The sequence below is a fragment of the Macaca thibetana genome, chromosome 11 (assembly GCF_024542745.1).
Source record: "Macaca thibetana thibetana isolate TM-01 chromosome 11, ASM2454274v1, whole genome shotgun sequence".
Taxonomy (NCBI): Eukaryota; Metazoa; Chordata; class Mammalia; order Primates; family Cercopithecidae; genus Macaca; species Macaca thibetana.
Window position 1 is genome coordinate 30,842,846 of NC_065588.1, and position 18,910 is coordinate 30,861,755.

An 18,910-nucleotide genomic window follows, 5' to 3' on the forward strand; every position below is an offset into this window, starting at 1 on the left:
CAAAAAATCTTTTAAAAACCTATCCTTAGAGTAATGAGAAAATAACACAATCATGAAACAAGAACAGAATACATACACAGTTGGCCCTCCATAGCCACAGGTTGCCCACATCCACAGATAGAAAATATTCAGAGAAACAGGATGCTTGCTTCTATACAGAACATGTACAAACCATTTTTTCTTGTCATGATTCCCTAAACAATCCAGTATAACAACTATTTACATAGCATTTACACAGCATTAGATATTATAAATAATCTAGAAATGATCTAAAGTATACAGGAGGATGTGTGGAGGTTTTTGGCAAACACTACTCCCTTTTGTATCAGGGACTTAAGCATTTGCAGATTTTAGTATCTGTAGGGGTCCTGGAAACAATCCCCCATAGATGCTGAGGGACAACTGTATGTAATGAACATTCGGGTAACAGGTCTTAGAGATTTTGAATGTTAATGAAAATTTAAAACTTCATAAAAAGGTAGGAAGATAAAGTCAAGGAAATCTCCCAATAAAAATCAGAAACAAGAGAAAAGATAAGAAAGTTAAAGAAGTGATCCAAAAATCTAGTTTTTGAATAGTAACACTTTCAGACAGAGAGCAGGAAAAGTGTGATAAAAATTAAATGAATAATTAAAGAAGAGACTTGCTCTCGGTGAAATGGACATCCTGAGGTGTCTGAATATTTGAATGTCATTCATCTTTGTAGTCCCAGAGTCAGATACAAATCAGATAACCCAAATATTTGAAAGACTAATCATTACCAAAGTTTGGGGTCTTTGAAATAAAATGAATATAGGAATAATGCTTGAGAAACAGAATTAGTAAGGCTAAGTCCTCTTAGTATTAATATTGAATACAAATATTTTATAATCTAGCATTTAGTATCTTGCACTGGTAGCAAGTGAGCTGTACCTGGAAGCTGTCACCACTTGCCCAAAAGCTGAAAAATGAGAACCAAGCTACTGTGGCCTAATCAAAAAGTTGTCAGTAAGAACACCCCTGATATAGAGTAGCAAATAGAGCAACTAGAGAGCTAAAATTTTCATCAAAATTATTTGTAAGTATTTGGCAGAGAAGTGATACAAACGTTTTATTTTCTTTGAGACAGGGTCTCACTCTGCCGCCCAGGCTGGCGTGCAACGGCACAATTACAGCTCACTGCAGCCTCAATGCCCAGGCTCAGGTGATACTCCCACCTCAGCCTCCTGAGTAGCTGGGACTACAGGGGCACGACACCACACCCAGCTTATTTCTTGTATCTTTTTGTAGAGACCAGGCTTCACCATGTTGCCCAGGTTGGTCTAGCTCCTGTGCTCAAGTGATCCACCCACCTCGGATTCCCAAAGTGCTGTGATTACAGGGATAAGTCACCATACCTGTGTATATGCTAACAATTGTTTCACCTTTAAAATACATAAAATAACATCATAGTTATCATAAGGCTCACAATGGAACACTGATCATTAAAGCTAAAGAATTTAACTGTGCAAACAGGAAAGATTAAGAGTATAAAAACACAGTATGTGATGTCATAGGATTGTAAAAATAAAGCTATTATGGAATTGAGAAAGGTAAACAAAAATGGGATGGTTGACAGATAACTAGTACAGGAAACAAGTAAGCAAACCTCTCAAAAAACATCCTGCTTTAAATGCCTGCATTTACTCAAATCATTTTAGAGGAGGTAAGAGTCAGCGGCTTACAACTTTGGATGTAGGGAGGAGACATCACTTAATAAAGGACTAAAAAACTTAAAGAAAAAACTCTGAGGAGAATCGAGTAAACAGGAAACTTATTTTACCTCCCTCATCTCTGCTTTTAGTAAAACAACTAAGTATTTGTATATTCAGAAAATTATATGGAATAATTATATGGAATGTCTCTTCATGTCAGCCATATCTACAATAAGATCTTCCCAGCAAAATAGAAGTTCTTTCCACCAGGTCCATAAATGGACTTTAGATATCTCTGGATTCCTACTCTCTCTCACAAATGTATGTAAATTCTGTGTATGTGCACATCTTTCTGTAAAGACGTCTTTTAGTTATAGCTTCCAGAACTAGCTTCAAAAAGTTACACTGCTTCAGAATGATCTTGTCCATTCATTAAGTCAAAATATGTCTACTTCATTATCTTTATACCTAGCCAAGTAACATTTCAAATACTCTCCCATAATATGACTCTTATCATAGGAGGATACCCTAAGTGATGAATCTCTTGATGTTGGACACTTACCTTAAAAAAAATATAAAGAGTTGCCCAAAATATTTTAAATAAACATTGTATGTATAAGAAAAAGACTACGCTGAAGGCCTTAATGCAGTAGGAAAATCATCGCTACAGAAAGGCCCTACTGAACTTGATCACCTGCTGTTCTTAAGCATCACGTTTCCCCCTCCATCATTCAATCATATTACCACTTTTCTACATGCGTTTTAGTTGTGTTGTGGACATAAAAGCCATGAGCTAATTTTTTTTAACTGGAATACTATTATCCCTACCCTACAAATTTCCTACCATAAGCTGAAAAAGTTCTGTGAAGTACTGAATCAAATCACATCTTGTATCTTGAGAACACTATACTAGCATTTAACACCATGGAGAGATAAACATGGCTTCAGGGTGTAACTGCTGAACCCACACCCAGCTCAAAAATATTAACTGTAATAAACGTAATGCTCTTATACCATTTTCCTGAGATTACTCAACACCTCAGAGAGGAGGATCAAAACAATTATTGTAGGAGTTCAGACAGGGTGGTGGGAGAAATTATAAGAGGAAATTATAGAAAGAAGCAAACCTTGTTGGAAGGCCAGGTTTTGCAAAAGCTTCAAAAGAAAATTTGGCTGAAGACAGCTGAATTTTCTTTAAAAATTAGGTTAGATAACAAGGGGATGTAAAGGAATTGGTCTAGATTAGTTTACTTAGGCCTCGGAACCTGGCCTTTAATCATTTGCGCACAGGACTGCTCTCTTGGTGGGCAGGGGAGGGGAGCGGGCATGCTAATTACGCAAAAGTGTGTTGACTCAAAGCCTTTGTCATTAAATCTGTACTAAATAAATACAAGCAATGCCAGCTTATCGGGGCTTCACTCTCGCTGGACTCTCGTCAGTGGTGCCGAGCAGTGAAGTCCTCTATTCGTGCTGTCAGGCAAAACACCTGTGTCAGCATACATTTTTTCATCCGTTGTTCAGCCAGGGTCTGTGGGTCAGACCCGGCAAATTATTTTCTGCCTCAGCAGATTACTTGCTTTAGTTGATGTGTAATAACGCCCTTCTCCAACCCTTAATATAGTCCTGAAAATGCAACTAAAATGCTCACTTTAAAAAAATAGATAGATATATTTTTTTGAGACAGAGTCTTGCTCAGTCACCCAGGCTGGAGTGCAGTGGCATAATCTCGGCTCACTGCAACATCCCCCTCCCAGGCTCAAGACATTCTCCTGCCTCAACCTCCCGAGTAGCTGGGATTACAGGAGCCCGCCATCACACCTGGCTAATTTTTGTATTTTTAGTAGAGACAGGGTTTCACCATGTTGGCCAGGCTGGTCTTGAACTCCTGACCTCAGGTGATCTGCCCACCTCAGCCTCCCAAAGTGCTGGGATTACAGGTGTGAGCCACCGCGCCCAGCCAAAAATTATTTAAACTGAGAAATAAAAAACATTACTGAAGAGGACATACAAGTTTTAAGTGTGAGAAAGTATTATATGGCTAGAATGAACACTAAACTTTACTGCATTTCTTAAATGTGTATGTGCCAGGCATTATGTTAAGTCTTTTAGATATATTCTTAAACTTCACAGCTGTCCTGATGGTAATCTACCATTCGCATTTTACATCTGAGAAACAGTATTTAAAAGAGAGAGAGAGAGAGATCGATCTTAGAGGTAACATAACTTCTCTAAGATTAGCTACTAAGTGGCAAAATCAGGACTCTGAAACACAGCATTGCCTGACCACAGAGCCTCTGCTTTTTAATGTCTTAGCATTTTGCCTGCTCAAATTAAATTGAGAATCCACTAGAAACTGTAAGTCGTATTGATGGTGGGCCAGTAGTATTTCCTGTGTATCTCCTATTGTATATTACTACACATGTAGTAGCTACCAAAAGATAGCTAACTAAAGGAAACCCACGCCCTACTGCAAAATAGAATAGCTTCAAGAAGAATGCATGATTTGGCCCATGGAAAACAGATCAAATGTTTTGATGAATGGCATGTATAATATCAGAGAAAAGTAACCCTGGAAGGAACTGTTATATATGTCTTATTTTAAAATAATAGGAGCCCATGAAGAAATAACCATTCAAGAGTTATCAGTGATGAATATTAAAAAGCAGATATTTTACCTCTCAACTAAATGTTTAATCAAACAGGAACACTGAAGGTGCATGTAACTTTTTTATTGAGGCACAACAAGGCATTGTAACTTGCCTGGACTTGAGGCAGTCAGTTTAGTAAGCTGAACGTTAATACAGTTAAGGATTAAGTGCAAACAATATACATTCACAGCTTGACTAGCGAGGCTACATCACAATTTATAAAGTGCCAGATTAGTGCTAATTGTCATTCAGCTTGATTTTTCACCTTAGGAAGGAAAACAAAAAAGTAAGGACCTCCTCCTTCCTCTAGGAACAAAAACATTTTCCTAAACCAACCAGTCATGAAGGCAAGGACTACTTTTCCTTCAATCCCACTAATTAGAACATCATCCTTTTACTGTCAATACTGTACTGACTTTCAATCTTGATAAAGAAGATAGCCTGAAAATGTAGAATATTTCCAGCTACTTCCATAAATTGCTCCCCTGTGCAGACGTAACCATATCTGGTCTCCCTGGAACAGCTGAAGAATTGCATGATTGCTAGCAGTTTCATGGTCTGGAGCACCATCATTGGCATAGGCTGATACCAAGACCTCTTCATTCTTCATGAGGTTGACATACAGTGGCACATTCACTGCCAGCTTTAGCATGTGAAAGATGAAAACATAAGTGCCATTCACTGGGCAATTAAATCTACCAAGCTGAAGATCAAAAGTTTCTCCTAAGTTGTTCAGAAGAAGATCAAACACAATAGGTTGGTCTAAAGTTCCAGGGGCCAGATTAGAGGTTCTGGCTGCTGAGAAGGCAACTCGCATCTGCTGAGGCAGGGGGTAGACGTGTACTGGCAGTATGGTGGCTGCTGGATTTGTCACTGGCACATCCACAGGGGTCATGCTACGGGAGTCGCCTTGTCCAGAGTCACCACTGTTAAAGGTTTCGTTGTCTCTTTCTGGGCTGCTCACCTGAGAAGAATCACTCCACCCTGCTGTTTTATTAGCAACAGTGAGTTTCTCATAATGAAGCAGTTAGCTTTGAACACAATATTTAACATTAGTCGGCTACTGAAACAAAGATACATTTTACAGTAAATTCCAAAACAAAAGCAATATATAGCTAGATTATACTTTTCTAGATTTTTCTGGCAATAGGTTTTTACAATACTCTTCTAACGCCAGAAAGCTCCAAGATAATCTTGTCTAATTGATCCTTTTTAAAGATTAAGAAAATGTAGCCCCCAAAAGGCTAGATAACTTAGCAAAGTCTAAAACTCAGGTCTGAACACTTTTTACTTCATCTTCCTCCCATAATTCTTAATTTCTCAGAGATCATTCTACAAAGCAGCTAATGTAGAAGGTCTCAAGAAAATGGAGACTACATAAAAGAACCAATTTTTAGAACTACTAGCTACTAGCCATTCAGAGATAGACTGATATGAAACTAAGTCCCATGATGAATGCTTGGTTTTTTTTGTTTCCAAGTCATACACTTTTAATGTTTTCAGTGCCATACAAAAACACTGCTCAGACTAAGGCAAAGGAAACTGAATACTCGCTATTTTTTTCAGAAGGAAAACATTGCTTTCCTGACAAAGTTACTCTTCGATGATTTTTTTTCTCCCTTATACAAACTTTCAATAGTTCCTTCACATTTTAAAAAGTGTTATAAGTATGCTGCTTTTGTTTCAAGTCACGGTGTCTTAATTGTTGCTTATTTGAATCTATTAATGCAGTGACATTAAAGTAGAAGTACCCATTATTACAAAAACCACCATCCTGAATCATCATATGAAAAATATTTGAAATCAGCATAGTGAATATATAAGATTAAATATGCTCTAGTGTCAAGTAGATTTTTAAAAAACACCCACCCTTTTAATTCAATTTGCAATTGGTTTCCATAGCCTATCTGAGTAGTCTAATATCTCCCTTAGTACTTTAGTACTACATTCAAGCAATTGAAAACCTCAACAAGACAAATGCTAAAAAGCAATGCGCTTTGGGAAGAACTTGGTAGAGGATGCAGAAAGAACTAGAGACATGTTTTGGGTAAAAAAAACTATTCAGCTAATTACTCTTACCTCTCGAATTTGCTCGTGGACCACCAGATGTCCCTCCTCGCTTATAACACTGCTGGAAATTATCCTAAAGTGAACATATAATATTTATCTTGGCATTAAAAATGCAGGACTACAATTGGTTATTACACAGGACTACTGGCTGGCAAATCTGTAATATTGTCCCTTTAGTTCTTTACCTGGCCTTCCCCAGCAACCAAAGAGGCTCAGATGTTTCCAAACACTAAGAAAAACAAAGCAAGGGCAACAGTGGCATTACTTGCTTCATCTGTTAATTAATCTGACCAATTAGATCTGTTAATACACGAAAAACAATAAAGCACTTGGAGAACACTATGTAAAAGATACAATGCTGAGTAATGAGATAAAGTTTTACATGTGGCATGGTCCTCTGTCCCTCATCTCAGTATAAAAGGACATCATAAAGCAAGAACACAGATTTTTATCAACCTTGCTCTATTTATACACCAAACTGGGAAGACTAATACCAACTATGTTGGGATTTGGGAATTTTTTTTAAAGAAATTGATAAAAAAGTATATTGTATAAATATATTTAGTGCCTAGAAATATAATCCAATCTATTAAGAAAAAATGTTCCAGGGACAGTACTTCAAACAAACTCAAGTATGAAGGAAGCCAAACTTCATACAACTCATGAAAAGAATAATTAGTGGTGTAATTATTATATGCAATAAAAAATTGAAACAGGACAAGAAGGTATACAATAAAAATAATAAAGCCTCTTACTCCATACTCCCTGTCCCCTCTCTGCAATAGCAACTAGCATTATCAATTTCTTGTTCCTCAGGAAGAAATGTAAAAGAGCACACAAAATACTGTAATAGTGGTATTAAGAAGAGACCGTTCTTTTACTTAAGTCTATATTAATCAACATCCTCCCCTCACATACATTCCATGAGGATCACGTAATAACATCTAGTATTTGTATGACTGATATACACACCTGGCTCTGTAGTGCTAAGCACTTAGGTGCTTTAGTTCATTTAATTCTCAGAATATCTCATGGAGAAAACCTCACTACCCCTCAGTGTTAGATGAAAAACTAACAGATGAGGAACTAGAGCTCAAAAAGTTTCACTAACATATCTAAGGTCATGTAGCAAAAGAAGTGATAAATGAGGGGTCAGACCCAAGGCATTTAGATTCCAAGGTGTTTTTCACTCTTTTTTTTTTGAGATGGAGTCTCGCTCTTCTTGCTCAGGGTGGAGTGCAATGGTGCTCTCTCTGCTTACTACAACCCCTACCTCCCAGGTTCAAGCAATTCTCCTGCCTCAGCCTCTCAAGTAGCTGGGATTACAGGTGTGCACCACCACGTCCGGCTAATTTTGTATTTTTAGTAGAGAGGGGGTTTCACCATGTTGGTCAGGCTGGTCTCAAACTCCTGACCTCAAGTGATCCACCCGCCTCGGCTTCCCAAAGTGCTGGGATTACAGGCGTGAGTCACCACGCCCGGCCTTCACCCTTTTCAATACTGCCTCTGTGTGGACATCCATCCTACCCCATGTAACTGTAAACTCCAAGGATAGGTATTTTATATATTACCAACAGAACTCAGTATGATACCATACACATACTCAAAGGCTTGTAAAACTTCAAAACTGAATATGCTGATGTATTATAGATTCAAATCTGTAAGTTCTCAAGGTTTGTTAAAGTGGAATTTCTAACATACTCTTATGAGTCTTTTATCATATGTAGTAAAGAAAATATGCTGGGTTCTTCAAATAAGAATAAACAACAACAAAAATCTTGGTCGGGCGCGGTGGCTCAAGCCTGTAATCCCAGCACTTTGGGAGGCCGAGACGGGCGGATCACGAGGTCAGGAGATCGAGACCATCCTGGCTAACACGGTGAAACCCCGTCTCTACTAAAAAAAATACAAAAAACTAGCCGGGCGAGGTGGCGGGCACCTGTAGTCCCAGCTACTCGGGAGGCTGAGGCAGGAGAATGGCGTGAACCCAGGAGGCGGAGCTTGCAGTGAGCTGAGATCCAGCCACTGCACTCCAGCCTGGGCGACAGAGCGAGACTCCGTCTCAAAAAAAAAAAAAAAAAAAAAAAAACCAAAAAAAAATCTTACGAAAAAGGGCTTTGCTACATTTGCTATTTAGGCAAGTTAAGTCAAAGGCAATGTAGTAAAGTTAAAATCATGGGCTCTGGAATAAGAAAGTCACGTTCTAATCTTAGTTTACCATTTCCTTGATGAGTGACCTTAGATAAGTTATTTAACCTCTGAACCAGTTTCTCCTGTAAGGTGGAAGAGCAAATGAGTTAATGCAAACAACATGATTAATAATGTCCTTAACACCTTCTAAGTTCCACATAACAAGCAGTTATCTATCATTTATCTTTCTTGAGTAATTGGAAAAAGCTTCCAACTCAACTCTTCTCCACAGGACTTACAAGTAGTTTTAAAACTAAGAGTGCACTCTTAGAAAACAAATTATGACTCTGCTATATACTTCAATCACCAGCTTAACATCAACAACTGTACCATTATTCAACTATGACAACTATTCTTACTTACCCTTTGGGAATAAGGTGATCCAGAATACTCTCTAGCTTGGAACTGCAGCTGACTATAATTTCCATTGGAAATTGAAGGAAGTCCTCTGTAAGTATCAAAACCTAATAAATAAACACACTTACATAAGATTATGTACAAAATCATTAAACTTTTAAACAGTCTAATTCTATATTGCTTTAAAAGTTAAATTGATTGTATTACGCCACCATTAGAATTATGCCCTCTTTAAGCAAACTCTACTAATATTGCTTCCACAGTAAAACATACATTTATAGAACAATGATGTCTTCAAATAAGCCAGGTTTATAAATTTACTACTGCTAAAATGCCGGTTGGGGTTGGGAAAGCGTGGTGGTAGGGCAGTTAGCTACTCAGGGCCTCTGTCAAGGGTTATTTTCTTGTTGTTTGCTTTTTTATAGGCAGTGCCTCGCTCTGTTACTCAGGCTGGAGCATAGTAGTGAGATCACAGCTCACCGTAACCTCAAACTCTTGGACTCAAGCATTCTTTCCAGTTGAGCCTCCCAAGTAGCTGGGACTAAAGTGCACATCACCATGCCCAGCTAAATTTTAAAAATTCTTTGTAGAGACGGGGTCTCACTATGTTGCCCAGGCTGGTCGCAAACTCCTGGCCTCAATGATCCTCCTACCTCAGCATCCCAAAGTCATGGGATGACAGGCGTGAGCCACTGCACCCAGCCTGTCTAGAGTATTTTGTTAGTAATAAGTAGTGACTAGGATACTTGGAACCATAACAAAAATTTAAGAGAATACCATTATTATAGTCTCAAATTCTATATTCTTTGTGACATAATCTAACAAATAACTAGATAATGGGCATTTTGTAAATATGATACACTTTTAGCAGAATTAAGTCAACTAAAGAAAAACATCACTCAAATATGAAAATTCATCCTCTGTAAAACAATACGGTGAAACCTTCCACTTCAGTAAGTCACAAAATCAATCTGCTTTTCATACAGAAAATTAGTTCCTCTGTTATGGAGAATAGGTGTATTAAAAATACTTTATTATTCACAAACAGGAAATTCTCTACTACATTATAAATGACAAAAGGTTAGGTAAAAGCAAGGTTAGGTAAAAATGGTTTGAGTCAAGTAAACACACAGACAAAATAATTCAGTATAATTAAATTTTATTCAGGGCATACCTTTATAACCACCAGGGGACCGATAGGAATTGGTTATTAATCTCCCACCACGAGTACATCCTCTAACAGATCCCCGGCTATTGACAAATGGCTGAGTAGGTCTGGGAAATACATTCGTCTGTGCTGGGTAAAAGGCAAGGCTACCATTGCTTACTTGAATAGTTCCATCAGGATGATAATTTGCTGCTTAAGAAAAACGGTTTTGGAGTCCAAGAGTTAAATGGTAATAATCTTTATACTTAAAAGCCAGTATATATCAAAATCATTAATACAATTTGCTCCCTTTAAAAACAAATAGGAGATATATATTCATGTATACAGTTCATCTACATGATTCAAATACATAATTCATATATAATGGAATATTATTCAGCCTAAAAAAGGAAGAAAATTTTGACCCATGCTACAACACGAATGAACCCTTAAGACATGCCAACTAAAATAAGCTAGTTTCAAAAGCACAAATATTGTATACCACTTATATGAGGTACCTAGAGCAGTCATTTTCAGAATCAGAAAGTAGAATGGTGGTTGCCAGGGGCTGGGGGGAGAGGAGGAGGAGGAGTTAGTATTAAATGATTACAAAGTTTCAGTTGGGGGAAGATGAAAAGTTCTGGAGGTGGACAGTGGTAATAATTACACAACAATTTGGTTGTACTTAATGCCACAGAATATCTATATAGTTAAAAATGATTAAAATGGTAATTTTTATGTTATGTATATTTTATGACAATTTTTAAAAAGCAGGCTAAATACTCCAGATGAGGGAGTAAAAGAAAATGGATTCTAATTAATACTGTATCTGAGAAGGCACATGACAAAAATATCATTTACGTAAGTCACCTGCCCTGTCTTTTAACAGTAGAGGGGAGAAGAGAATTGGGTCATCTGTGCCTAGGTCCCAGAATTTATATTACTACCTCTTCATCACTTGATTAGCCAAGTACTCAGAATGCTCAATTCATTTGCTCCGACTTCAGTTAAAAAACTCAATAGGGATCTGAAATACCAATATGAAAAATCTACAAGTGCTTCTTAAATTTAAACTAAGAAATGAGTACAAAGTTACCTATTCATGATTTAGAACAGCATGAAAGATCAAAATAGCCTCCCATCTCTAAGCAAACTGTACAATGAGCATACTAAGTCATATCTTCACAGTCTTCAATCTTTTGTTATAAGATAAAAAGAAAAGGACAGATAACCATTTGTGTTAAAAGGGTTAACAGAATGGTTTCAAAACCTTCATATAAGCAGCCAGATAGTGCCCATCTACCTCAATCACTGTCTGTGGTAATCAAAGCAAATAGATTTGAAAATACAAACCCACTTCAAGGTTAAATCAGTCTTCTAAGTTCTATCTCTACAAAAATTAAAATTAATAGGTAACCTCAACACAGGAAAGGGCATTAGGTTTTTCTCAACACTGGAGGAACATGTGAAGAAATAATGCTTACTAGTCAGGAAAATACTTCTAAAGTGTCACTACAGACTTGCTAGACTTGCTTTCCATTCAATTGGCGGTCCATCTAAGTCTTCCAAATATCATATGCAAAGATCTTACCAGTCTCTTGAGAATGGACAGTTTGTTCTACATGTATAGATGGCAGTTGGCACTGGGGTGGTGTTTGTGTACTTGCTGTGGTAAAACTTTGATTGTAGCCAGATGAATAAGAGGATTCTTTTATTTCTTGTTCTTTCCGTGGAGGCAGAGGTGCATTAACATTAAATACCTTAAAAGACAAGGACACGCTGAGTCATTTGGGAATTTTCAAAGAAAATTCTTAAGGGTGGTATCCAGAAAAATCGTACATTCAAAAACTTCTATTTTGCAGGCAAAGGACTTGAATAGACATCTCTCCAAAGAAGATATATGGTAAATAAGCACATGAAAACATGCTCATCATCATTAGGGAAATATAAATCCAAACCATAATGCAATACAAATTTATACCCATTAGGAGTATACCCATTAGGCTATTATCAAAAGGACAGAAAATAAGTGTTGGCAAGGATGCAGAGGAACTGGAACCCTCATGCATTGCCAGTGGGAATGCAAAATGGCGCAGCCACGCTGTGGAAAACAGTATGCTGCCTCCTCAAAAAGTATAGAATTAACATATGATCCACTAATTCCATCTCTAGGTATATACCCCAAATAATTGAAAGCAGGACTCAAACAGGTATTTATACACCTATGTTCATAGCAGCATTATTCAGAATAGTCAAAAGGTACAAACAACTCAACTTCCCAACAGATGAATGAATAAGCGAAATGAAGTACATACATAAAATGGATTATTCAGCCATATAAAAATGAAATTCTGATACACTCTATAACGTGAATGAACTCTGAAAACATTCTGCAAAGTGCAGTAAGCCAGATACAAGAGGAAAAATGTTGTAGGATACCACTTATATGAGGTAGAATAGGTAAATTCATAGAAACAAAGTAGAATAGAGATTAGCAGAGCTGTGGAGGGGGTTACAAATAGAAGTTATTGTTTAATGGATACTGAGTTTCTGTTTGGAATAATGACAAAGTTCTAAAAGTAGTGATGATGACTGCACATTATGAATGTACTATTATAATACCACTGAATTGTATACTTTAAAAAGGTTAAAATGGTAAATTCTGTTACACATATTTTACCACAGTAAAAAACACAACAAAAAAACACTCCTACTTGATTCCTGACAGAATTTACACCTAAGAGCAAAAGTTAATCTTCCTGCTACTATGCTATCATAATAATGCTTCCTGAGAATAAAGGCTATAAGGGAAAGGGGTCTTTTTTCAAAAACTAAAGATGAATGAAATATTTCACCGTTTACTGAATCTTTACCATGTGGCAAGCAATGATCTGTCCTTCTATGACTCTCTAGCTCCCTGATTCTGCTCCATTTTTCCTTACATCACACAGCACCTGATATACAGGTATCTGTCTCCCCAGCCCTCCTACCTCCATAATAAAATGTTAAGTTTCCTGAGCATATTTTACTTTTTTTCACTGCTACAACCTCAGTGATTAAGAACAGTGCCTGGTTTTGTAACTATTCTTTAATCAATAAATGAGTAAGAACCAATGTGTACTGGGTAGGATTCAAACAGGCAGATAAAACAGATTGGCATGAGCAAAAGGTATTGTGACAAGAATATGTAAGGCAAGCCCAGGGGACCAGTGTGGCAGGTATACCAGACTTGAAAAGGTACTGAGTATCAGAGGACTAAATTTCATTCTGTAATGGAACACTGCTTGCTTTTAATTAGACAAAAGAAAAGGTAAAACCAATGTGGCTATACTGTGCAGGATGAACTGACAGGAAAAGAGTGAAAGCAAGAAAACTATTCTGTCTAGAAATAAGATATTCTAAGTGATAAGGTGAGTGAATTCAACTGTCTGGACTCACCAGCCAATCTCCCCGGGTGATGCCTGCTTTCCATGCTACTCCACTGGCCCCACTACCACCACCAAAGTGCTTGGAGTGGGACACTAAGCACCAACAGGAAGGGTACTTACTGGCTCACTAAGGCTTTTTTCCCCCCGAAGAACTGTTTTAGACTAGTCTGTGTTTAGAGAATAAACATACCAAACTAGCTGTAATATTATTTTAAAAAAAAAAGCCCTAACTACAATTTGTAGAAAAATACATAATTCAAAACACCACACAAATCTGAACAAATCTCCAAAAACCATCTTGAGATCAGGATAAAATAAAATGAAAGTTTTAGCAATGACAGAACACCCAAGTATGTGTCCAGTATTTCAGGTTACTGATGTTAGGGAATAACACTAGTACTGATATTAGTAATGGTTAGTATTATTAAGCTGTTGCTAGAAATTCTGTTTCTCACCCACACATTGTGTTTGTTTAATATGGGTCCTCGACTTTGCCTGCTACTAATTCTGAAAGAGGGAATAATGTTCTGATAAAACACCCATTTAAAATTCTAGAGCCTGCGGATTTCCTACTCTTCTACCACAACAGTATTGCCATTGGCCAAATATAATTCTACAAACTCAAATAAATTTTACAAAAGGCAAACTTTTCACATAGTACCCAATAATTATGTAAGAGAAACAATGGCTTTTAACAGGAATAATGAACTGTAATCATCATTCATGTTTCATACTCACTGTCTGCATGGCTTGAAAGGGTGCTGTGTTAATGGTTACTGAACTACTACTTGCTGGAGGTGACTGCAGGCCCTGTTCAGAGCCCTTTGCCATGGGAGGATTTGGAGAAGCTAGTGAAGACGGTTGCTTGCCTGGGGGAATTGCTGCCTGGGGAGGAGAAATGCAGCATCAGCCAATCACCTGCCATATAACAAGCAGTTAACTTACTCTAAAACCCAAACTGGCATAAGTCAGCAAGTTCTTTAGGATGACATTTGGACACAGGAATGCAAAAGAATAGCTTTTGCTTACAACTTCGAATCTCAGTTGCTGAGGATGCATACCAGTATTTGCTTTGCACAGCTTGCTGACTAAGTGAAAGAGTCTTACCAATAATCAGTCTAACAGATGAGGGGCTGAACTTTTTTTATGCACCTCATTCTTTTCAAACCCTGAAATGGTAATTTCCGGTTAAGAACCTAGTATTATTCAAAATGTATACATCAGAATTGGATTTAAGAAAAAACTTGGGTTAGTTGTTTAGTGTTAATTTTTCTCTAAAGACTTATTAGTGGGTTTCTAAGTCAGCTACCTAAAACAGAAAACAACTCTGATCCGATTTAAGTAATCCTTACCTAAGGAAGCCACAAGTTCTTGACATAACAGATTATAAATCCAAAGGCTTAAAAAAATACCAAAAACCAATCTCAACTAGACTGTGAGGCAGACAGCTATGAGTTACTTGGTAACAATCACTTCTTCCTCTTCTTAAAATGAGGAATGAGTTAATTTAAATTCAGATCAAGTCTCAGCACCATAAAAACTAAGGATTATCTATATTTTCTTATATTCTATAATGAATACATATTCTTATATAATAGTTAACAAAAAAATACCTGATAGTTGCTAAATTACCACTCAAAATTCATCCTACTATGTCCATCTTAAGAATTTACTCAAACTTAGTAAAAACTGTAACTTAGAATTGAAATTGAAAGCACAAACATAATACCGTTAAAATGCCTTTTTTTTTTTTGAGACAGAGTCTCACTTTGTCACCCAGGCTAAAGTGCAGTGGCACACAATCTCTGCAAACTCCGCCTCCCAGGTTCAAGCAATTCTCCGGCCTCAGCCTTCTGAGTACCTGGGACTAGAAGCACACGCCACCGTGCACAGCTAATTTTTGTATTTTTAGGAGCGATGGGGCTTCACCATGTTGGCCAGGCTGGTCTTGAACTCCTGACCTCAAGTGATCCACCTGCCTTGGCCTCCCAAAGCGCTGGGATTGCAGGCATGAGCCACTGCACCTGACCCAAAATATTTTTGACAAAGTTAGCCAAAATAAGATTGTAACTCATTCCAACTCAGTAAGTGCTAATATTAAAAATATAAAGTTATTGAGCTTTCAGTTATACAAATAAGAAACTTTTCTCCTAAAAGTCCTCCAGTGTAAATATAGTGAGAAACTTGACTTAATGCTACCTACACTTTTCATTTTTTTAGATTAAAAATTGACATTTATTGCACTAGATAAGGCAATACCATATTAAATCTATTTATATGGCAAAGCCACAATGAAGTTACCTGTATAAGTTCTAAGATCACAATATCTATAGAAAGCAATACATTAATAAAGTATAAATGGTACATCATTCAACTAATCATGTCTGTAATTCATAAGATAAACTGGTTCTGCTATTCTTTCAGACACAAAAGAAATTAAGACAATTGGTCTTTTACCTCAGGAGTCTCTGAGGTCATAAACTCTGTTTCAGATCCAGAAGAAGCCTGATCGGTAGTAACCAAGCAAGCATTTGAGCTACAAGTAACTGGAGTAGAAGTAGCCTAGACACAGGAAAATACAAAATATTGTAAAAGGCACATTTTGTTAACTTTATATTTCTTGGGCCCTGGCCTTCCTAATATGTTACTCTTACTGAACAGGCACATGTGTCAAGAAGCACTCTACTAAACACTTTACACATGTTAATATATTTAATCCTAATGATAATCTGTGAGGTAGGTACTATTCTCATTTTATTGGCAATGAAGCAGTGACAAAGAAAGGTTAAGAAATTTGCCCAAGATCATACTACAATTAAGTGGCAGAGCTGAGATTCAAACACAAGCAGCCTGCTACACTGCCTTTCCAGGCCTGGTCACCAAAACTACACATCTCATCCCATTTTCACTGATTCTTGGCCCTGCAGTAGATAGCATCCATGGGAAGGTGAGCTCTGGGCATATTTAACACTGTAGGCACAGCTCTGCCAGAGATCATAGTAACTATGCTTTCATGCTAAGTGCTATCAGCGTCCTAAAGAGGCAGGCTAAAGTATAAATAGAATAAGCTCTACATAAATCAGAATGGCACCAAAAATGCCAGTGAAAAATCAAAGCTGATAGCATATGTAAAATAAAAATTGGGAGACAGTACATTAGGAACAAAAGTTGTGACAACTGTAACCAACAGAAAATGAAAAGAGTGGCTAGGAAAGAATTCTATCACACAACAAGTATTCAAAAATAGCAGAGAGACACTCATAAAAATCTGGCAAGAGCAAGGTCTAAAGTTTCAGTGAATCCACTCCTTTTATCTAAATGCTTCCATGTGGTTCTGAGGACCCCAAGTAATAAAATAGGTGAACTGGAAACTAATGAAGGGTAACAAAACAGAGAAATTATGTTTCAGTGACCTTCTTGAAGGAGGCATTATGATATGTTGCTTTTTAGGAAGGAGACTGGGGATTAAGTTTCAAGATCTTATGGAAAAAAATATTGGAAATCCTTTAGAACATCTTATATTACCCAAATAAATAGGCATAACTTAGATCTGGCCAAAATATTAGAACCATTATGAGATTAGAGTGTTTCTAAAACTAGGTCTTTCTTCTGCTCTGTCATTAAAGTAATGAGACAAGTGCCCAAGAAAAGTAGAACTGGCTGTTGTGGGGAAATAACTAACTCTGTTGCTAAGAGAAGATTCACAGATGCTAAGTTAAGGCATCTTAGGCCACTTGATAGTTAATCTTAAAATGGCTTGAATTTCAGTTAAAAGGTTCATTTAATAACAAAGACATTTATATTAGTATTTATTTAGAAGTGATGGCAGTTCCTGCTTCCAAATTAGTGCTTTTTAAGTGGACCAGTTGGAGGTGGGTTACTGGTAAATAAACATGATGTTTGAAACTAATGTTCCAAAAAATGGGTATGAAGATTCAACCAGGAAGTTTTTAAAAATATAGGTAACACCCTACAAAATTCTGCTCTAACAGGTCTAAGGTCTTATCTAGAAATGTATACCTTATTAAAGTGACCAGGGGCTTCTGATGCAGCCATCCCACAGCCTCCACCAGAGAACTACTAAACTAGACCAGTGCTTTTCAAAAAATTTATTTGTCAATTGAAAGCCTTATGGAGAACCCTAAACAGCTGGAACAGATAAAATTTAACTGCTTTAGTAAAAGCAGTGAGTGAATTGGAGGAAAGTAGGAAAAACGTCAATATACCCTGCTCAATAAATACAGTTTGAAAATTAAGGCTGGGTGCAGCAGCTCACATCTGTAATCCCAGCACTTTGGGAGGCTGAGGTGCGTGGATCACGAGGTCAGGAGTTCAAGACCAGCCTGGCCAAGATGGTGAAACCCCGTCTCTACTAAAAATACAAAAAAATTAGGCAGGTGTGGTGGTGGGCGCCTGTAATCCTAGCTAGTTGGGAGGCTGAGGCAGAGAACTGCTTGAACCCGTGAGGCAGAAGTAGCAGTGAGCTGAGATCATGCCACTGCACTCCAGCCTGGGTGACAGAGCAAGACTCTGTCTCAACAAAAAAAAAATTTTTTTAATAATAATTTCTTTCTTCAGATACTTTACTATGTTAATAAACTAAATGACTTAAGTAGCTCAAGAGAACATAATATTCTTAGACAAGGTACCCTCTGATTTCTTCAGGCTTGCTCTCTCCTTACTGAAGTCAGCAAACCTGTATTAGATGTTTTCAGCATAGCCATCAGGGAATCATTTTAGGTCAAGTTGTATTTAATCTACTAAACTAGATAATGCTTAGAATACTTTTAGTAATTTCATTAGGTACATTAGAATCAGTAAGTCTGATTATTCTTTCCAAAGCAAGAGCTTCTTCCTTGAGTAACAAAGAATAAAAGATTAATTTGGAAAGTTACCTGTAATGGCTCTTGAAGAAAATCACTTTGACTGGACAGATTTTGTTCTTTAGATGCTGCAAGGAGTAAAACAAACAGTAACTACTGAGGGAAGACAAAAGCTTATGCGTATCAACTAGGAGGAAACTAAAGCTTACACTTCACAAAAAAAGGCATTAGCTGGAAGGACTAGGTTTCAAGTTCATTACGCACTTTCTATTAGAGTTTTAAAGAGAGAGAACTGTAGAAGAATAGAAAATACTAGTTCCATCGGTGACACAGAGTGATGTTTTAAGGTTAAATGGGCAAAAATAGCATTTCAAGACTTCCAAAAGAAAAGAACTAAGACATTAAAAAATAACTGATAATAGTGACCTGGAAGATAAGACCCGAGCTACCATGCATAGTAATTAACTGATAAACTTAAGTTTCACAAATTTCAAAGTCAATCTTATCTGGATCATCTGTTCAGTTTTTTTCTGATTATATATATTAATATACTTTTCAATTATATAGTTTGTTT

At 37.1% G+C, this 18,910-nt stretch overlaps 1 protein-coding gene across 31 annotated transcripts in view; it reads right to left on the reverse strand.

Annotated features, from left to right (window-relative positions):
* Positions 1–4,387: 4,387 nt before the first annotated feature.
* The window catches only part of CAPRIN2 (caprin family member 2), a 45,679-nt gene continuing 31,156 nt past the window's right edge, over positions 4,388–18,910 (reverse strand). For 3 of the 31 annotated variants that reach the window (XM_050750299.1, XM_050750282.1, XM_050750285.1), the window contains exons 12-19: positions 18,409–18,464; positions 15,971–16,075; positions 14,252–14,398; positions 11,677–11,845; positions 10,113–10,298; positions 8,945–9,045; positions 6,401–6,464; positions 4,388–5,308 (exon numbers count right to left, since the gene is read on the reverse strand). In XM_050750299.1, the coding sequence (XP_050606256.1) occupies positions 4,740–5,308; positions 6,401–6,464; positions 8,945–9,045; positions 10,113–10,298; positions 11,677–11,845; positions 14,252–14,398; positions 15,971–16,075; positions 18,409–18,464 (1,397 nt within the window). In that variant the 3' untranslated portion in view covers positions 4,388–4,739. Of the gene's footprint in view, positions 5,353–6,400; positions 6,465–6,576; positions 6,621–8,944; positions 9,046–10,112; positions 10,299–11,676; positions 11,846–14,251; positions 14,399–15,970; positions 16,076–18,408; positions 18,465–18,910 lie in introns of all 31 variants that reach the window. The other 28 variants (XM_050750289.1, XM_050750287.1, XM_050750284.1 and 25 more) reach the window with 15 other exon arrangements.